Source organism: Cajanus cajan, chromosome 3 (genome assembly GCF_000230855.2).
Source record: "Cajanus cajan strain Asha chromosome 3, NIPB_CcT2T_4, whole genome shotgun sequence".
Taxonomy (NCBI): Eukaryota; Viridiplantae; Streptophyta; class Magnoliopsida; order Fabales; family Fabaceae; genus Cajanus; species Cajanus cajan.
This window is the reverse complement of record NC_138519.1, coordinates 40,269,415-40,289,469: the sequence shown is the minus strand read 5'-3', so window position 1 is coordinate 40,289,469 and position 20,055 is coordinate 40,269,415. Positions and strand designations below refer to the sequence as shown.

The 20,055-nt window shown below is 33.6% G+C and overlaps 2 protein-coding genes and 1 long non-coding RNA gene across 12 annotated transcripts in view; 2 read left to right on the top strand and 1 right to left on the bottom strand.

The window, feature by feature from the left end:
- Positions 1-4,495: 4,495 nt before the first annotated feature.
- Positions 4,496-5,828, top strand: LOC145955758 (uncharacterized). 2 transcript variants are annotated; one of them, XR_014432450.1, is made up of 6 exons: positions 4,496-4,646; positions 4,729-4,896; positions 4,987-5,078; positions 5,165-5,240; positions 5,334-5,429; positions 5,517-5,828. It is a non-coding gene; the product is annotated as an uncharacterized LOC145955758 (long non-coding RNA). The 2 variants fall into 2 exon arrangements; XR_014432449.1 differs by having other exon boundaries at positions 4,974-5,078.
- A 398-nt stretch (positions 5,829-6,226) lies between these two features.
- Positions 6,227-19,708, bottom strand: LOC145955757 (putative vacuolar protein sorting-associated protein 24 homolog 2). Of its 7 annotated transcripts, none has more exons than XM_083070900.1 (9): positions 19,573-19,708; positions 19,364-19,473; positions 18,135-18,237; positions 17,479-17,894; positions 17,181-17,372; positions 16,903-17,089; positions 15,591-15,689; positions 14,268-14,357; positions 6,227-6,456 (listed from the first exon to the last, which is right to left on the bottom strand). In XM_083070900.1, exons 4-6 carry the CDS (start codon positions 17,554-17,556, stop codon positions 17,009-17,011), a joined length of 351 nt encoding a protein of 116 aa, XP_082927026.1. In that variant the 5' UTR covers positions 17,557-17,894; positions 18,135-18,237; positions 19,364-19,473; positions 19,573-19,708; the 3' UTR covers positions 6,227-6,456; positions 14,268-14,357; positions 15,591-15,689; positions 16,903-17,008. The 7 variants fall into 7 exon arrangements, with proteins under 7 accessions (XP_082927026.1, XP_082927025.1, XP_082927031.1 ...); XM_083070899.1 differs by lacking the exon at positions 6,227-6,456 and adding an exon at positions 11,621-11,812; XM_083070905.1 differs by lacking the exon at positions 6,227-6,456 and adding an exon at positions 11,621-11,812 and having other exon boundaries at positions 15,606-15,689.
- The window catches only part of LOC109812492 (uncharacterized), a 54,098-nt gene continuing 42,542 nt past the window's right edge, over positions 8,500-20,055 (top strand). For 2 of the 3 annotated variants that reach the window (XM_083070898.1, XM_029274216.2), the window contains exons 1-4: positions 8,501-9,146; positions 10,319-10,468; positions 11,068-11,178; positions 11,265-11,309. In XM_083070898.1, the coding sequence (XP_082927024.1) occupies positions 8,549-9,146; positions 10,319-10,468; positions 11,068-11,178; positions 11,265-11,309 (904 nt within the window). In that variant the 5' untranslated portion in view covers positions 8,501-8,548. Of the gene's footprint in view, positions 9,147-10,318; positions 10,469-11,067; positions 11,179-11,264; positions 11,310-20,055 lie in introns of all 3 variants that reach the window. The other variant, XM_020376469.3, reaches the window with a different exon arrangement.

The window sequence follows — 20,055 nt, the reverse complement described above, 5'->3', positions numbered from 1 at the left end:
TTCAAACTCGACCTCGGATTTTCATTATTTAACTCTTGCAAAGGTTCGTACTCGACCTCGAGTTGATCATTACGAGGTTCGAACTCGACCTCGGATTTTCATTGTTTAACTCTTGCAAAGGTTCGTACTCGACCTCGAGTTGATCATTACTCATTACGAGGTTCGAACTCGACCTCGAATTTTCATTATTTAACTTTTGTAAAGGTTCGCACTCGACCTTGAGTTGACATAAAGCGTAAAATAATGCGAAAGGAGAATGAATAAGTGAATGAGTCATTTTATTTATTATGTGAGTGTGCCTCGTTAAAAACCCTCTCATCCAAAATTCGTTTCTCTGTTCTTTCGGGATGAAGGACTGAGGCGGGAAAAGAGTGCATGACTCGTTCGTACAAGACTAATTGAAATAGGGTTTAAGATGTGCGGCGCTCCAAGTTCGTAGGGGAGTCCTTCTTGCTTTTCTTGATGGATGAGGAGATCCTCAGACTCTCAACGTAGCATTGCCGAGCTGTCTTCTGATTTGCTTTGACGGAGATGATTTTACCGTCATTTCCTGGGAACTTCATGGTGAGGTGTGGAGTGGATACCACCGCTTCGAGCTGATTCAAGGTTGGCCTCCCGATGATTATGTTGTAGGAAGTGTTGGCTTCCACGAGGAGGTACCGAACCATGACCTGTCTTGTGTCTGGAGGTACTCTGAAAGTTGTCAGTAGGTCTACGTACCCCCGAGTGTGAACTCGCTCTCCTGCGAAACCGACTAGGGGCTCCGTGTGAGGTTGGATGAGAGAATGGGGGATGTCTAGCCTGAGGAACGTCGGCCAGTACAGGACGTCGGCCGAACTCCCTTGGTCAATGAGTGTCTTCTGTACCTCCCAGTTGGCGACTTCCACGACGACAACCATGGGATCATCTTGGTTAGGGCTGACACCAGCGTAGTCCTCGTCAGAGAAAGAGATCGACGGTGAGCTTTGGTGCGAGGCCGAGGTGGTAGAGTGGATGTAATTGATATTCCGTAGGTGTCTCTTCCGGGCCGAGCTGTTGGCACCTCCCCCAGCGAAACCACCTGCGATTGTGTTAATCACTCCCCATAAGGGGGCTGTCCCTATCTCTTGGCTTATCTCGGCTTGCACTACGACGCCGACATTTTGTTGGGAGCCAGAGGGTTGGTCCGTGTGAGCTCCCGAACCACGGCCTCTACCCCATCCCCGACCACCATAGCCACCTCGGTGACCCTACTGTCGCTGGACGTACTGGCTGAGGTGACCTGCCTGGATGAGCTCTTCGATACAGTCCCAGAGCGTGCGGCACTCCTCCATGGTGTGACCGTGGTTCCTGTGGTACCGACAGTGCTTGGACTTGTCGGCGCTGTTGGGAGTGTGACCTGGTGGTGGAAGGGCGAGTAGGTTGTTGTTGCTGGCTTCTTCCAGGATGTGGACTCTAGGTGCGTTCAGGGGAGTGTAGAAGTCATATCTCCCCCCTCTGTTTGCCCTAGTCGACTTCTTGAACTGGATATCGTTGTTGACTTTGATTTTATCCTTGTGCCCCTGTTCTGGCTTTGCTGGTCCTTTTTCGCGAACCTGGTCACGGAAAGTGGAGTGTTCCTCCATCTGGATGTAGCTTGCAGCGCGGGTGCGGAGCTCGTTCATGTCGCGGGGAGACTCACGACATAGGCTGTCGACGAATCGCTCGGGCTTGAGTGCCATAAGCATGGCATGTAGGGCGACCTCGGGATTCAGGTTTCTGATCTTAACCGAGGTGGCGGCAAATCGCTCCATGAACGCCGGAGTGGTTCGTCGTCGTTTTGTCTGAGACTGGCCAGGCGGCTGAAGTGACATGGTGAGGTCGGCTCGTCGCATACTGCGCTGTGAACCTTCTGACTAGAGTGCCGAAACTATCAATGGACTCGGAAGGCAGTTGGGTATACCAGTTGAGCGCGGCCCCCTTGAGCGAGGTTGGAAAAACCCTACACAAGATAGCGTCATTGTTAGTGTAGAGGTTTACCTGCGTCGTATACAGGTCGATGTGCTCATCCGGGTCCGTCGTGCCATCGTAGCGATCGAGGTGGAGAGGTTTCCACCCGTGAGGGAGTGGTGTCTCCATGATGCCATCCACAAAAGGGTAGCGGCAGAAGGTTGCCTGGTCTCCTACGACATGGGTAGGGGCCTTGCTGACTTCGTGGGCCAACTTGTGCGTTGGTGCATGAGACCGATGCGTGGTAGGCCGTTGAGTCGGTATCCTAGTCGCGGTTCGGGGTTGAGAGACTGAGTGCTCCTCTTCCTCATTGTGGTTGTTCGTATGAGGGGGGTGATCAGAGTGTCGCCGCGGGAGTTGAGCGCGAATCCTCTCGTTTTCCGCGCGCAGAGCCGCTAGGTCAGCCTCATTAGCGGTCCGCATTGCGGCTAGGTCGGTCTCGTGCTTGGCACGCATGTTCTGCAGATCGGCGTCGTGTTGTTGCCGCATCTGTTCGACCTGATCAATCAGCCTCCTCAATGCTGCTTCGTTATCCATGGTAGATGGATGATCTGGGTCGTCTGTTGCGCGTCTGCTATGGCTCCCGGTGCAAACCATAAGCGTGGTCGATAAGAGCTGTCTTGATCGGCCCCATGATGGGCGCCAAATGTTCTTACCGGGGATTTGCTATAGAGGTGATCCTCCGAATAAGGTCGATGAGCCTCCTTCACTAGTACGTTGATGCTCCAAGGTGGGGGTGGTACCTACAAAAGAGACTCCGATGCTAAAGTTAGGGTTTGTATGAGTATGAATCTCCTATATATGATGCACGTACCTTGATGTATATTAGGGTTGCGTTGGGCCTTGGACCTGAGATTAGTTGTGATTTGATTAGATAGAGAATCTCGCCTAGACCGAGATTTCCCGAGATCGGTTACAATCTATTTAAGTGCCAAGCTGACGCCGCGTAGCGCGTATCCGAGGTCAACTCGTGCTGTGGTACCGAGCTCAGAGCTCGGCTTCGGAGTACGGATAGTACAGAAAATAATTGGGATTTTCCCTTTTATATAACACATACAACATACAAAGGTTGGGGACAAACTTGACTACCCATAAATTATTCGTCTTAGGGTGAGAATTCTCACTCCACCCTTATCTTTATCAACAAACAACGAAGAACGTGGGTTTCCAAGATGATCTCCTCCTGATTCTTTAGAGCGTAAGAGAAAAGTGAGAGCGTGAGTAGAAAACTAACATGTCTTTCTTTTTAATATTAAACCTAACTTAATCTCCCTCTAACTCATCCGTAGTTACTCTACCTTAATTTTGATTACAAATATTTTTCCCTCATATAATAATAATAATAATAATAAACGATAATAAATATTATATTTAAAATATAATCCTCAGATAACTTAATTAAAACAAATATATAAAATATAATTTCAACCTTAAAATACTCTATAACATAAACTCTTTAAATTTTATAAAAAAATATTATTAATCTAATTGCTAAAACATATGATGTTACAATAAATACATGTATCCATCTCATTCAAAAACCTTGGAAATTAAAGAAAAAAAAGTATAAAAAAAAAGTGAAAGCAATCAAAAGAAAGAATGATACAAATAGTCCACCTTCCCATGATTTTAAAAAATGTAGAATTATTTAACTATTAAAATTAATTTTTAAAATGTGAAAATTTGAATTAGTTTTAATAAAAAAATGGCTTAATTATTTTTTATCTTTCAAATATTTTAATTGAGCAATTTTCATTAAAATTAGATGTTATATATATATATATATATATATATATATATATATATATATATTTTGAACTTAAATAAGTTAAAAATTATATAATTATAATATTTTAGCGATTAAAATTACATAACTGTTATACTTAAAAAAATTAAAAATTCAAATTTTAATTAAAATTTATAAAATTAAAATCGCACATGTGTAATATTTAAGGTAAAAATGTATTTAAACCTTAAGAAATTAATATAAGAGTCACAAATCGTACAATATTTATATCTTAAAAATACTTTATAATTAGATAAAATTAATTCTTTGAAAATTACTTTTATATAAAAGCAAGTATACACTGCATCATTAAGTTACTCTAGAGTTACTTTGTTTAATAATTTTTCTTATATTAACTTTTAATAATTCAACTACCACAAAATATTTTAATATATTCTTAATAATTATATATCAAATATTAGATAAAAATGAATATTTAAAGTCCATTATTCTTACAATCAACCACGGTATATATTTTTTCCTATTTTTTCATTATTACTAACTTTAATTACAAATACAAATTGTTTATTCATATTAATGTTTGATGTTTGATTTATTGTATAGGATATTCATCGAGCAAATAAACGAGTTCCTTCTATTGATAGGTCAGAACCTAATGGTGATCCTATCACTGGGTTACGTGAGGCAACAAAGTCCTTACTTTTTGGACAACCATTTCAGGTGACTTGACTAACTAATATTAAGACTATTTAACATATTTATATTTTAAGTTTGCTACTTACCCAAGTTTCCAATTTCAGGTGATATGTCCTGCAAGTCTATTTGGGATCAGCGATGATGATTTTACGTTGTATATTTCATTTCAAGATATATATGAATTATTACAACGTCAAGCAATGCTTAACATCTCAATTATACAATTATGGATGTTGTAAGTACACAATTGTTAGTGTCATTATCTATTTAATTATGATTTCCTTCACTATTAATTTTTTCTTTTGTATGTATTTTAGATATTTGAATCGTAAAATTGAAGAACTCAATCATGGTGACTTGTATGGATTTCTTGAGCCCCAATCAATTCAAAAATCTGGGAATAAAAAAGCGGAGTCTCAAAATTATATCATTGAAAGGTTACAAAATTCACCCAAGCAAATTTACTTTGCTCCTTACGTTGATTAGTAAGTGCATCTTTGTCAACTCCATTTAATTTGTCTATTTATGTATCTATTGTATAACTAATTGTGCCTAAATGTAGAAATCATTGGCAGTTATTGGTTCTCTGTCCGACAAAGAATGTTGCTGTTTGGTTTTGTTCTTTCCATCGTAAGCCAAATGTTCAAATCAAAAATTTAATTAAAAGGTAAAATTTAGTTTCTAACAGGTATTTATTTTATGCTCTCTGTTATAAATTTTAACCATCTAACGTACATTCATTTATTTTCTTAGTGTTATGGTTGTCTATAATGTCATGGGAGGTAGATCTACAGCACAACCAAAGAACCTAGATTGGATTTATCCCATGGTAATTGATTTGTAACCTCAATATGCCTAAAATATTTTTTTAATAACTTAAATTAAAAATTACTTATACAACTCAATCTAATTTTCATTTTAGAGTAATCAACAACAAGGAGATTACGAATGTGGATATTATGTGATGAATTGGATGTTAGACATAATTGAAGGGGAAGTAACAAATGATTGGATTGAGGTAATGTAATTTTTTTACTTTTACTATCATTAATTTATTTATTTACATGATTTTTATGTAACTAATATATTATACTGTATGTTACAGCTTTTTGATGATGTTGCACCATTGCCGGAAACCAAATTGGAAGACATTCAGAGTCAATGGGCAACCTTCTTTTTAGAAAAATTTAGAAATAGAGCATGATTTTTAGTTTAATTAGGATTGTTTATAATATAACTCCAAAACAATTTTCTGCCTTTATTTTTTAATTTGGTTATCATGTTTTGGTCAAGAGGATCTATTTCTAATTTGATTGTGATTAAGCAAATGATGATTTAACTCCAGAGCATTACCAGTTTTTTCTCTATCAGCTTCTTCGAGGCTTGAAGTATATATACACTCAGGTTATGATCTTTATATTTAGCTAGTTTTTTTTATTCATTTTATTGTTATTTTTTTCTTTTGTTGGCAGGTTCTTCACAATAGCTCATGCTTATTACTTTTTTTTTCATTTGCTTGGCAGGTTGAGGGCTTTATGTTTATATCCTCATTCATTTTTATAATTATATTTAAATGCTGAGTGCTAAAGTTGAATTTTATTTTAGGAACTGCATTTAGTCTAGTTGTGTACGTGGCAGTTATTGTTTAGTTTCAGTGGAGTGTAGTTATTGTTTGGTGTATAATGAAATCAAATATGGTAAAGCAGATTTACGTAGTTTTATATAGTGTACCATAAGCCAAACTTTAATCGAAAGATAAGAAATATAGTTAAATACACATTGGCTGAATATAACTATTGCTTAGACTATTAAACATCCCCTAAACCCATAGAGCACAATAAAACTCGGTGCCTGTTGAATCAGCATCAGAGCCTATCTGAATATGCAAGGAGCTGCTACCAATCCATGACTAGTGTAACTATAAATTCTACCAACACATTTACTCGGATATGGTTGAGAACACCAACTGTTGAATAAAATCTGCCTTCATCCTTCTCTCTTGTTGATCCTTCTCATCACCCATATCACGTGCATCTATACTAGTCCTGCAAAAACAAAATCATTAGCAATATTTCAACATTGGATTTAAGGGTAGACTTCTCATAAGCCATAAAGATTGCCACAAACTACAAAGCTTAAAAGTCACAATATGGTCAAATGGGTATATTTCATTTATGATTTTCAATAACTTTGCTTTGTAGTTTTGGTAAGGATTACCCCAATGCATGAAAGAAGCTGAAAATTTTAAACGCAGGTTAGAAAGTTTTAATCACGAGCTTATATCAGAAATGAAGTTGACTCAATTGTTTTCTCATGGGTTGTTCTGACTTCTAACAGATAAACTACTTATGATCTTCAACCTACACTAGAAACATTTTATGTGCGGAATATTGAACTGTATTAAAGTAAATGTTATTCATAATTCAAGATATATTGAATTTTATGTCACAAATATTTAACTAATGATACTGTAATTGCTGAAGAGAATTTGTTCTTGAAATGGAAAAAATAGACAGATATTTTTTGTTGATGGAAACAGAAATTTTTTCTAAAACTACTAAGTAAACCTTGAGAGAAACTATCTGAATCATCCTTCATAACAAATATAAGTTATTTAAGTGGGTATAATCTACATGTGTGTATTGATTTGTTTTTCTATTTCTTCCGGTTTTTGATTCATGGAATTTGGTTATGTTAGTTAGTATAGGAGATTTCTGTTTATGGAGGAAGGTTCCAAAATTGTTTAAGGGATAGAATTCATTGCATTAGTGGCTACTGGCTAGAATTTGAACATAAACATCAAAATTCAATACACAATGGCTGCAGCAATAGAATGGTCCTATCCAATTGATTGCATTTCTGGGTTTTGGTTTGGTGTTATAAATAAAATATGTTTATACAGGTAACCCACAAAGAATGTAAAAAAATAACAGAATTTTTTTTTACAATAAAGTCTACATCGATTTTAATTAGAACCGATGTAGATTTGAGTCCACATCTACATCGGTTGTGAGGAAAACCGATGTAGATTTGAACGCAAATCTACATCGGTTCTATTTAAAACTGATGTAGATTTTCGTTCAAATCTACATCGGTTTCCTCACAATCGATGTAGATTTTGCGAAAATCTACATCGATTTAAAAAATCGATGTAGAAATTTTTTTATTACTACGTCGCTCTATTCTACATCGGTTATAAAACCGATGTAAATCACCTTCCAGAATCGATGTAGATTTGCGTTCCTGTAGTAGTAATATGATAAGATAAATTTATTAATAAAATATAAAAAATATTTAAAAAAAATGACAGAATTCAATTTGTTTTTGCTAAAACTTATAAATTAACTACATTTACTCAATAAAATTTTTTATTTAACAGTTTGTATGTTAAAACTAATTACAAAGAGATACTTTTTTTTTGAATGAAGTATACAAAGAGTTACTATGTTCAGTTACTTTGAATATCATAATTTCCTAAAAAAACATTTGTTGGTTAAGTCACTTCTCTTGTATGCATTTATTTTTAATATTTATCATTCAAATACAATTGAATAGTATATATTTATTATTTATATTTTTAATAGTCAACTCTTATATATTAAACACAAATTAAACACACATGATTATTTTATGTTAGAATATTTTAAAGAATTTTTCTTTGACGATAATGATTTTAAGAATTTTTAACTACATATTTCATTCAATTTTTATTTATAATAAATATTTATAAACTAAATTTTAATATTTTAAAAATAAATTATCAATAAATAAAAATAACCTTGTACTACAATATAAATTATTTATTATAAATTTAAAATATAATTTATATATTTAAAAATATCTATTTATTTAAATTTTAAATATAATTTATATATTTAAACATAACATTTATTTATATATAATTTATTATAACTTTTAATTATATAATAACACACTAAAATACTAGTAATTAAATATTTTCACTTGAATAACACGTATTTTGTCCTCTCTTTATAAATAGATAGAAAAAGATAAAGAGATTATTCATTTATATGTATATGATTGTATATTAGTGTGTTGTAGTTGATACAATTACTAGATCGATCTCTCTTTATAAGTACTAGTAACTTATCTTGGATATATGTTGAATCCTAAAGAATGAGTGAAATGGAGGAGAGAGAAATAGAGAGAAGAGAAGAAATTCCACTGTTTAGTGAGAAAACAAAATTGGCTCAAAAATCAGCCATGGCTAATCGATGGGAAGAGTTTAAGAAAATAATGAAGGAAGACAAGGAAAACTTGCTCAAGTGGTTTGACCTATTTGGGAACAACGCCATCCACGTTGCAACTCGCTCTAACAACCCTAAACTCCTCAAAGAACTAATAGAAATGGTGCCTATAGAAGATAGGTGGCAAGCCATGTACATGGAAAATCGTCAAGGGAACACGATTTTGCATGAGATTGTGTTTTGTAAAAAGGTGCAAATGGCTGATGTTGTGTTTGAGAAGGAAGATGAGTTGTTGCAACAAGAAGAAGAAGTAGAAGATGGTGTAGAAAAAAGGGCATCACTAATTGAGCACAAAAACCGACGAGGTGAAACCCCTTTTTTCATGGCTGCCATGTACGGAAAGCTAAAGATGCTAAAGCACATGGCAAATCGTATAGCCACACATAATATGGGAAATTTTCGAAAACATCTACATAGATCTGAATATTGTTCTGCTCTTCACGCTAGTGTCATTGGTCAATATTTCGGTATATCTCTCTCTCTATCTCTCTATCCATTTATTTCTATTTATCTATTTATCTCTTTCTATTTATGGATCTATCACGAATTTTACTTTATCATTCATTAAATTTTTAACCAATAATACATATGTCAGTTTAAGCAATAATTTTTTGATATCGTAATATGTTTAAGCATCTCATCAATGTCTCTCACTTTTTTTCCCCTATATCACATCGTATTATCTATTATAGCTATATTTTCTTACTTTTCTCACTTTGTGGCAATAAGTTGTCTCCTAACATTAAGTTGTCTAAATATACTTTTTCTATATATAAAAAAAAAAGTTATGTTGGAAAATGTATTGGTACGCAATCATGCGATAAAAAAGATAAAATACAATCATGTGTTGAACAAACAATATCAATTTATGAGAAAGATGATTGCAAGATATTAAGAATAAGATGTGAATATAAAAAGCCTGCTTAAGGAAGATTCACTTTTCACCCTTTCTTATGGCTTAAATTATTCATAACATGTCACTAACCTTTGTTTTTTGTATAATTGAAAATTGAAGAAATAAAAAAGCAAGGAAAGAAAAAGGAATATTTCTCTTATTTAATTCTCTAATTTGAGAGAAAAGAAAACATCTTTTTTGAAGGGTATCTTGCAAAGAAGGTATATATAAAAAGTAAATATTATTGGGTATCTTGCAAGAATTACCATTCAATACTATAAAGGCAATGCCATTAACAAGATGGATTTTTCTTAGATAGCAAAAAGCATAGGTCATCATTGCCTTGTTCCAATATTGACAATTGTTACCATTCAAAAGGAGGATAAATAAGAATGCCAGTATTCTCGCATGGTAAAGATAATAGAAGCTAATAAGATTTTGACGTGGGACAAAGTTGCATTAAACACCATGGACATGGTTTGGAGAAGGTCCTTCCATGAGGGAGAAGATAAAAAAAAGGGCAAAAGCCCAAATAATTAATTTGATACCAATATACCATATTCAAATTGATGCATAAAAGTTAAACATTGATTTCATTTGTTGCATTAGGAAACAAATACATTGATTTTATATTAAAAGAATGACAATAACATAGGTGGTATATTGCCTCTGTAAGAAATTATCATAATAGAAAGGGTTGTTACTTATGTAACTTCTAATACATTGCATAACCTTCTTTGACAGATGTTGCAATTTGGTTAGTAAGAATGGATAAAGAACTTGCACTTGAAAAGGATGAGAAAGGATCAACATGTCTTCAATTACTTTCCAAAATGCCACAGGTTTTTCGAAGCCATGCTCACATGGGACTAATAAAGAGCCTCATATATACATGTACTTTTTCTATATCTGTCATTAACATTTATAGTAGATGGTATGATAATATAGTTACTCAAACCTTAACTTTTACTTAAAATTCTACTCACTCTGGTCTTTATTTTAAAGCAGAATTTAGAAGAAAAATTATAATCATTTTTTAAAAGCACTTTAAAATTTTTATAAAACATTAATTTTATTTTTCATCTTTTATTAGTATTAAATATATATAGTTATTAGAATATGTGCTTCTCATTGTTGGATAATGAGAAAAAAATGAGAAATAAATATTCTTTTTCTTGTCTATTAAACTGCCCAAGTGTTATTTATCAAATTGGTTGATATTGGTGCATCTCATGAAATTTTAATGAAATAATAAAGATAAAATTGGTATATCATGATTTATTTTATAAATTTAATAAAATCAACAAACAACTATTTATATTGATTCATGTGATTCAATTAAAAATATTTTATAATAATAATTGAATTGAGTAATTAAAATCCAATATAATAATAAGAATTACTCTTTTTTCCCCTTATTTGCATTATTATCTCACAACTATATCACTCTTTATATTTGTAATTAATGTTGATTGGTTATGATTTGGCAATAGTGCTTCCTGATGATGGATATGAAATTGAAGACGGTGAAACTCTTTGCTTGTTTAAACATAAAACAGATTTAGAAAATGGTAAAATAGATGAAAGGAAACTCCCTAAATCAGGTACTCATGTAAATTTATTTTTTTCTATTTTTTAAATGACATAGTTATATACATATAATGTTAGATGAAATTTCCACAAATTGCAGTTATTTCGAAGATCAACTACAAATTCTGGAAACGCTTAGCAACAGGTACGAACTACATAATTTTTTGTACTAGCTTTGTTAATATTTAAAATTATTTTGCTCATATCATTGTTAATACATTGTTTTTCCATGTCCTATTTCCCATTATGTGATTTATATACCTAATTTTTCCATGTAAGTTAGAAATTTTACTTTAAATACGCTAAATTCATATAAAAAATATGTATCATAAAATTTTATCCAACATAAAATTTAGGAAAAAGCAATAAACGTGATACATGAAATGACGACAAAGATTGAGTTTATATTAATATATAACTTTCTATCACCATAACTTATTACTGGTGGAGGAAAAATTAGAAAGTTTGGTATTTATTAAGATCGTAAATTTTTTATACAAGGATTTTTTACATCTCCTGAAATGTAATAGATTTGATTATATTGTGATAAAAATGAAGAGAAAGATAAAATTGCAAGTTTGGAGCAGAGTTGAGAAGCTTCACTATCAAAGTATAAAATTGCAAGTTGGCAGGCTAGCCCACCAAAGCCTGCCAAAACAATTAAAAATGAAAACATCTCAATACTTGTCAACTATTATAATTTAATTTCACTCAATGAAGTATGTATCATATACTAAATACTAGTCTAATTTCATTATGGACGATCTTCTTGAGCCATTGTCATTAGTATGAATTTTCTTGTGCCATCTTTCAACCACTGAGCCATTGTCATTAGTATGAATTTTCTCCAATGATAATTGCTTCATCTAGAATGCATTATATATCAATGATACCGAACCTCAATATGTTTTGATATTGAATGAAAAATCGAGTTTTTTTTTAGATGGATTACACTTTGACTATCATAGTATAAAACATATTTTTCTTGTGAAAGTCTCAACTCCTATAGGAATTTCTGCATCCACAAGAGCACATTAGCAGCTTCTATAATGACAATACATTTTACATTTGTAGAATATAAAGCAACATATTTATGCTATATAGACTACCAAGACACTACTCCCCTTCTAAAAGTCATTATATAACCAAAAGTATACTTATTGGAATCCACATAACTAGTTATATTTACATCTAAGTAAGCATTCAACACAGAGTCAACACTTCCAAACACAAAAAAAAAAAAACACTCAATAAGTGCCTTTGTGATACCTAAGTCCACCTCATAACTTGTCAATGCTCTTTACCGAGAATAGAGAGAAAATAACTAACTACACCAATATCATAAGCAATATCTAGTCTTGTACACACCATTTCATACATTAAACTACCAACAACAAATGCATCAAAATCTTTTGCATTTCTTATTTATCTTTCTCACTTGTAGGATATTGATTGATGCTTAAGTTGAAGTGACCAATAAGTAGAGTACTAACAGACTTAGAATTGCCCATATTAAATCTCTCCAATACCTTCTCAATGTACTTTAATTTGTTGTGATAGCCACAATTTATCATTTTTGCTATCACCGATAATCTTCATGCTAAAAATTTTCCTTGTAGGACCTAAAAACCTTCATTGCAAACAACTTATTTGACTCTTTTTTAAGACTTTGAATCTGTGCCATGTCATGACCAATAATTAACATGTCATCCACATAAAGCAAGAGAATAATAAATCTTCCATTAGGAAATTTCTTCACAAACACATAGTGATCAAAAGAGGTTTTGTCATACTTATGATTCATCATGTAGGAATCACATTTCTTATACCATTGCCTTGGAGTTTGTTTGAGCCCATACAAACTCTTCTTTAATTTGTAGATGAGCTTCTCTTTTCCTTTGACTGCAAAACCTTTAGGTTGCTCAACCTCCAAGTTTAAATTAGCTACTAGGCCAAGTAGAACTTTAATTGAAGACATCTTGACCACAGGTGAAAATATTTCTTCAATATCAACTCCTTTCTTTCAACTAAAATCCTTTACAACCAACCTTGCCTTGTTCCTTAGTTATGGCCATTCTCTCTAATTTCAACTTGAACACCTATTTATTTCTAAGTTACCTCTTACCTTAGGGAAACTTCACCAACTCAGTTTTATGCTTCTAATGTAAGGACTTCGTCTCCTCTTACATGGCTTTATACCACTTATCTTTGTCTTCATGTGACATAGCTTTTTCATATCTCTTTAATTCTCCCCCACCAGTTAGCAACATACACTACCAGAAGGATTGTATTCTAAGTCAGTTATTTTGTCATATCTACATCGGTTTTAAAACCGACTTAGATAAGGCCGTCGTAGATGAATGATCATATCTAAGTCGGTTACGTAAAAACCGACTTAGATGTATAAATACATCTAAGTCGGTTTTTAAAACCGACTTAGATGTATTTATACATTTAAGTTGGTTTTTACAAAATTGTCTTAGATGTGCACATACATCTAAGTCGATTTTTATCAAAACTGACTTAAATGTACATATGCACATCTAAGACGGTTTTTATTCAAAACCGACTTAGATGTATATATGCACATCTAAGACGGTTTTATTCAAAACCGACTTAGATGTGCATATATACATCTAAGTCAATTTTTGCTTAGAACCGCTATAAATTGTATTTTTTTAAACCAGGTTAATTTTTAAAATAAAACTGATTCAATTATAAATAACCTGAAAAAACTGATTCAATTATCCAATGTAAGAGAAACCAACAGAGACCAATTTGGGATCGTTATCATTATAGAAATGGCTCAATTACATCATTATATAATATATATAATACTAAAGAAACAATATACTTGAAAATCAAGAGAGGCTAATCTAGTATCCATAAAGAAGAGTTTTTCTCTTACAAGGAGAAGAGAAGATAAAAAAAATTAGGTCACACTACATTAGACATGCACTGGGCAGCCTAATACTGAAACCACATTCACCTATTTCTAAATTTTACATGTAATATTAGACCTTTCAACATGATCTATTTCTAAATTTTTCTAAAAACAAATTTCCCCAATTAGATGATAAAGACATGTATAATTTAGACATACCTTTTGGGTCACCTTCTTAATAGTAGTCTCATTAATACGTGACAACTGTAGAAATGGAGAAATGCCCAGATTACACAATCACAAGAAAACCTGCATGTATTAATAAAAAAAATACCAAGAAAATAACCAACATAAGTAATTTCAAAACTCAAATTCTTCCTAAAATAAACTGTAGATACAATAACGCAACAGATACAATGCAACACACTTATATAACAAACAAGTATATGGTGCTCAGAGAAGATCACACACACAAACTATGATTCTTTATCATGAAATTTTCCATCAGCTTAACTGACTCAACTTGGGGTCAGTGTTTGGTAATGGTATATATGTCCATGATGACCAATATTTTAGACAGTACTAGGTGATTTAAAATTAGAACCAAATAAGGCACATAAGATAATCTGGCTAACTTCTGAAATCTAATTATAAGGTTCATATGTTGGTGTCTTTAAATTTAAGTTTAGAACTATAATTATAATTAAAAGAACTAAATCGTTATATTTACTTTGACTTATTATTTAAAACACTACTTATTGTTAAGGGTTGAGTTTATTAGAAATAACTAGTTGAAGTTTGTGACACTGCCCCATTAGTTTCTTAAGAAGGTATTGTTATACATAATCATAATTGTGTTTTGGTGTTTACCAAGTACAGGGAGATATTCATCATGAGGGGAAGTATATATAAAAACAAGATGTGTAATAAAAATATACCTGGTATTTTTTTTTCCTATAATTGTTTCAATTTCATCAATTATATATATTCCCTTATTTTAAACGTTCTCAAATGATAAGTTAATTCAGGCAAAATCAGAGTTGAATAAAATCGCACAGAATCTCATCTAAACAACCACCAGTGTTGTTTAATTACTTAACTTTATTTACACAAGTAAAGATTTTTCTACAAACAGAAAAAGAACATAACATGCATGTGAGAGAACTTTTGTGAGCTGCAGAAGGCAAGTTGAATTGACAAGCTCAGTTGATCTGGATAAATGAAAGCATGGAATCTGGAAATCTATTATGATAAACCATCCCAAACTAAACTATATCTTCTGCTGCATGCACGTGTAACCATGTATTTATATATATATCTGCACACTATGGGTGTGCAATTTTGATATATAACAATTTAAGATTTAGAAAATGTTTGGATACGAATCAGAAATATTTTTAAAAACATTTCTATTATTGGATCCATACATACTATAATTTCATCTACATCTCCTTGAACATCACTAATGACATTGTACTATTATATATATATATATATATATATATATATATATAGCATCAACTTAAACTGGAACTGTCCTACCAGAAGAGGATGCACCTTGCTGTTGCTGCTCATGATCATTATCACCTTCTTCATCTTCGTTCTCCCCACTCAACTCCTCCAAGGACTTCCCTTTAGATTCTGGAACCAAGAACGTGAAAAACAAGCCAAGACAAATGAATTAAAGAATAGTATATAAGAAACCCAGTTGACTGAGCCAAAATAACAAACAAACCAAGAATTAGGGGTGGGTAGACGGACCCAGGTCCGCGGACCGGTCCGTAAGTCCGCGGATTTCGCAAATAACGGACCCGTTTTTTTCAAATCCGTATGACTATGTCTAATTTTTGAGCCCGGCCCCTGAAGTCCGCGGACTTAGCGGATTTAATCCGCGGGCTCGCGGGCTAGTCCGCGGACTTCACTAATTAATATTTTTAAATATTATGATTTTAATATTAAGTTGTGTATTTAATTTTTTAAATTATTATGACATTAAAATTATGTTTAGTTGGTAGGTATTTGTCATTTGAATTACTTTTATGACATTTTGATGCTTTTATTATTGAAAGTTTGGTACTATTATTTAAGTATTTGTAATTATTTTTATTTTAATATTTTAATATTTAGTATTTTAAACCATTTTAACTATTGATAAATTTTAGTATGATAAAATTTAGCTTATAAATAAAAAATATTTTTTTCTTCTAATTTTATGTATTTTTATTTTTTTTAAATTTATTTTTTTGAACCATTATTTAGGCCCGCGGACCGGTCCGTTATCCGCGGATTTTGGCGGGCCGGATACGGACTTAAAAAATAAGTCCATTTATTTTACGGACCGGGCTTATCCGGCCCGTATAAAACACGGGTTTTACGGACCGGGCCTTAAACGGGCCGGACCGGTCTGTATACCCACCCCTACCAAGAATACAAGCAACAAAAAACAAATCATTAAATATGAGAGGCATTAGATTCCAATGAAAAATTCAAAACTCCAAATAAGATGCAACCATGCACCAAGAACAGTTTGAGTGGCTCTGGTGATGATTTTGAATGTCAGAAGAGATTTTAGAGTCATCACAGCCTAATTTTTGAACAGCAAGTCCATAAAGACAATGCAAGTTCCATCTAATTTTAAGGCTCTCCAGGTCAAAGACAAGGTATACACTCAACCTGCCAATCAGAAGCACTACTTCATTAAGAGGCATCTAGAAAGAAAGGTCAACATACATCTAGTTCAAACAATCCAGTACAGTCATAATTAACACACGGTAATTGCATTCAGCACTTGGGAGGTTGATTCACTTAGTGAATTGTTATTAACAGTTGAGTATCCAGAACCACTTCAACATACCTTTTCAAGACACGGTAATTGCATTCATCACTTTTGTTGTCAAACATCTCTCTCTTATAACAAGATATAAGGGTTAACGGTAGAGGCTGCGAGACAATAAACTTGTTTATGACCTAACTTTAGCAAGTCTGGCCCTAATTTCTTCCATTTCTTCCTCATCATCAACACCCTCAGCTATAGCATCTTCCTACAAATAATAATGTATTCCATGATTGGTGTTACGTGTGAGGCAAGAAACAGAGCCTTGTTTATGAGAAAAATGAACTAACTGCACATACCTCGGCGGCTCCAACACTTTGAGCGGGTTGTTTAACCCTTTCTTTCCTCACGGCTTCAGGAAGTTGCGCAGCTGTCTCACCAGCTATTGCGGTCAACACTTTCTCAACTTCTTCTTCTATCTCATCTTCTATGTCCTCGGAATCTAGTGCAGTGTCCACGGCATCATTTACTATCTCTTCAATAACTCCTGCCTGAAAGAACAACATTCCTTGTAACTACCAATGCAACTATGTTTTCTAACCCAGATGGAATTGAAACAGTGGTATTCTTCTGCATTAAAAAGGGTTGCAGGCATACCTTTGTCATTTCTTTGCTAAATTCTTGCATTGTAACAGCCATCTCAGGGGCCTTCATGAGGTTATTGACAATCTTCATAACCTCGGCGCTCTTTGATCAGTCAGGTCTTCAACAATAATGGGTCAGTTTCAGCAAACTTGGTAAGATCAGTCAGTCAACTTCAAAAAAGATTTCACAAGTCACTCACTGATCACACAAAATTGTGTCCGACTTGGATTAGGATCACTTGAGCCAGAAAAAATTGAAAAACCACACAATCTTACTATTAAGATTGTGCTCCCACAATCAAATTGTAATTTTGACCGCCAGCAGGTTGTTCTAAGTGACTCACACAACAAATCTTCAATGTTCAAACTGATATACATGTTGCACACCAGAATAATATCCCAGCCATCTTCTCCTCTCTACCTAAAAAACTAAAACGTAAAGACAGAAGCAACCGATAGTCAGGTGATTATTTTCCTCACAACAAATCAATCAACAAATTCACTTACGTTAAACAAATTTACCCATACTATTCAGTTAATAAGAGGGATTAAAGAAGATTAAATCTCTTCAGTTAAACCTGGTATCAAGCACAAGTAACTAACTTAGATGGTCCTAATTTGTTATATGGCAACATAAAGTTAAGGCTAATAAAACATGGAAAAACCTACCAACACTCTCTCCAAGGTGCATCGATATTGAATTCATTTGTGCTTTATTTTCATAAAGACGGTTCACTGTTTTCCTAGATCTCACAAGTTCCATGGCAAGTGCCTGCAAATTGCAAAAATATCATAATAAGGATAAATGTTTCTCAAAATACTGACCTTATCCTTTGAACCTTGAAATGTCAATAGATGAACAAACCACTGCCAAAAAGGCCATACACAAGCACAAACCAAAAATAGTTTCATTCTTAGTTTATTGAATATTGGGACTAGTCCTAACAATCCCACCAACCAACATAGTCCCCATAAACTTTTAGCACAAAAAATAAATGTTTGGCATGTCAATCCAACAATTTTCCTTGGATTCAGCACAAATAATATACAATGCATTAACAGTCCATATTCCAAATTTTTCTCCCATTCACTCTCCTGCATCCATTCTTAAGAATACACTATTTGACGCCACCTCATTCAAATTTTAAAAAAGACAAATATGAAGGATGGTAACTTTTGCTGCACTATTAGGACCACTGTCAGAAAATTTCAAGACAATGAAAACGAGGGGTGAAAAAAATGAACCAATTTACCCCCCCCCCCCCCATGAAATATAATGTAGTTTTAAAAGGTTCAAATTTGCTGAATAAATATATGACAGATCAGAAGAAAGGTTGTCTTTATTTACTTGTTTTACTTGAAGGAAAAAAAGTGCTACTGTACTAAAAATAATAAGAAATTCTATCTTGCGGAGGAGGGTAAAAAACAGAGAGAATCTATAGGATTAAGATAACATACAGAGAATATATTTATTTCTTTCAAGGAGACATTAGAGAATATTTGAGTACCAAAGAAAATCAAGATAAATATTAAGAATTAAGAGGTGCAGCTAGGCAAGGGCACATGATCTAACAATGTTTTGTCTATGTATTATATTATTAACATATGGAAATGTTAGGAAATATAAATTGAATGTGGAATATGTTTTAATTGGAGTTTGAGCATGGAATTTGGTGGAAGGGATCCTCGAGTCTACAAAGAGTTGGCCATGTGATAAAAGCAAGTATATGTTTCCATTCCCTGGTTAACCTATTTAATATTGTTCATGTATATATGCTAAAAATCCAAACTGAAAATAAAAAATTGTTCATAATTCAAAAGAGAACAGAGAACAAAGAAGAAGAAAGGCCAGAACAGTCTCAAACAAAGAACATAACAAAGCAAAGTCATGGGAACACCTCCACAAGACGAAACGCAAGGTTCTCTTTGCAGTTGTTTCTCCGACGACTGCACAGAGACGATGGCGGAATCATCGAGGCAACCGCAATCGAGCGGAAGGGGCAACGTCCTGCGGAGGAAGTGAGCGGAGGAGAGTTAGTCAATGAGTTAGGGAAATAGAGAATAGAGGGTTTAGGGTTTAGTGAGCGGAAGGGGCAGTTATAGTTACGTGAGAGAATGTGGAAAGAGGGGGGAAGGAGAGTATGTGGCGGGCGCAGGAGCGGAGGACGGAGGAGGTGGAGGCCAGAGAGAACGTGGATGGGAGACCGAAGGGCGCGCATGAATTGAGAGAGAACGCGCCAGGTTATTTTTGGCTCTCCATCTAAGTCATTTTGATATAAATAGTGACGTAGATCACTTAACATCTAAGTCGGTTTTACTATAAACCGTCGTAGATATATTTGTGTAGGCTATTCTACAACGGGTATTGTCTAAACCGTCTTAGATTACATTCCTTTTATTTATAAAAATGTCACCGCGTCTTATTTTACATCGGTTTTTAATAAACCGACTTAGATTGAGCGACTTAGATTATCCTTTTTGTAGTAGTGATATTCTCATCAAGGGAATATTTTTGTGAAAAATAAGACTCTTTAGCAAATCTTCTCAACTAAGGCACATCAACTATATTCTCCACATCTGCATTCACGTA

Coding starts and splice junctions, on each gene's coding strand:
- LOC145955757 (XM_083070900.1), bottom strand. CDS start 17,556: ATGAAGATTGTCAATAACCTCATGAAGGCCCCTGAGATGGCTGTTACA. Junction 17,373..17,478: donor TTAGCAAAGAAATGACAAAG/GTATGCCTGCAA, acceptor TTGTTCTTTCAG/GCAGGAGTTATTGAAGAGAT. Junction 17,090..17,180: donor AAAGTGTTGGAGCCGCCGAG/GTATGTGCAGTT, acceptor TATTATTTGTAG/GAAGATGCTATAGCTGAGGG.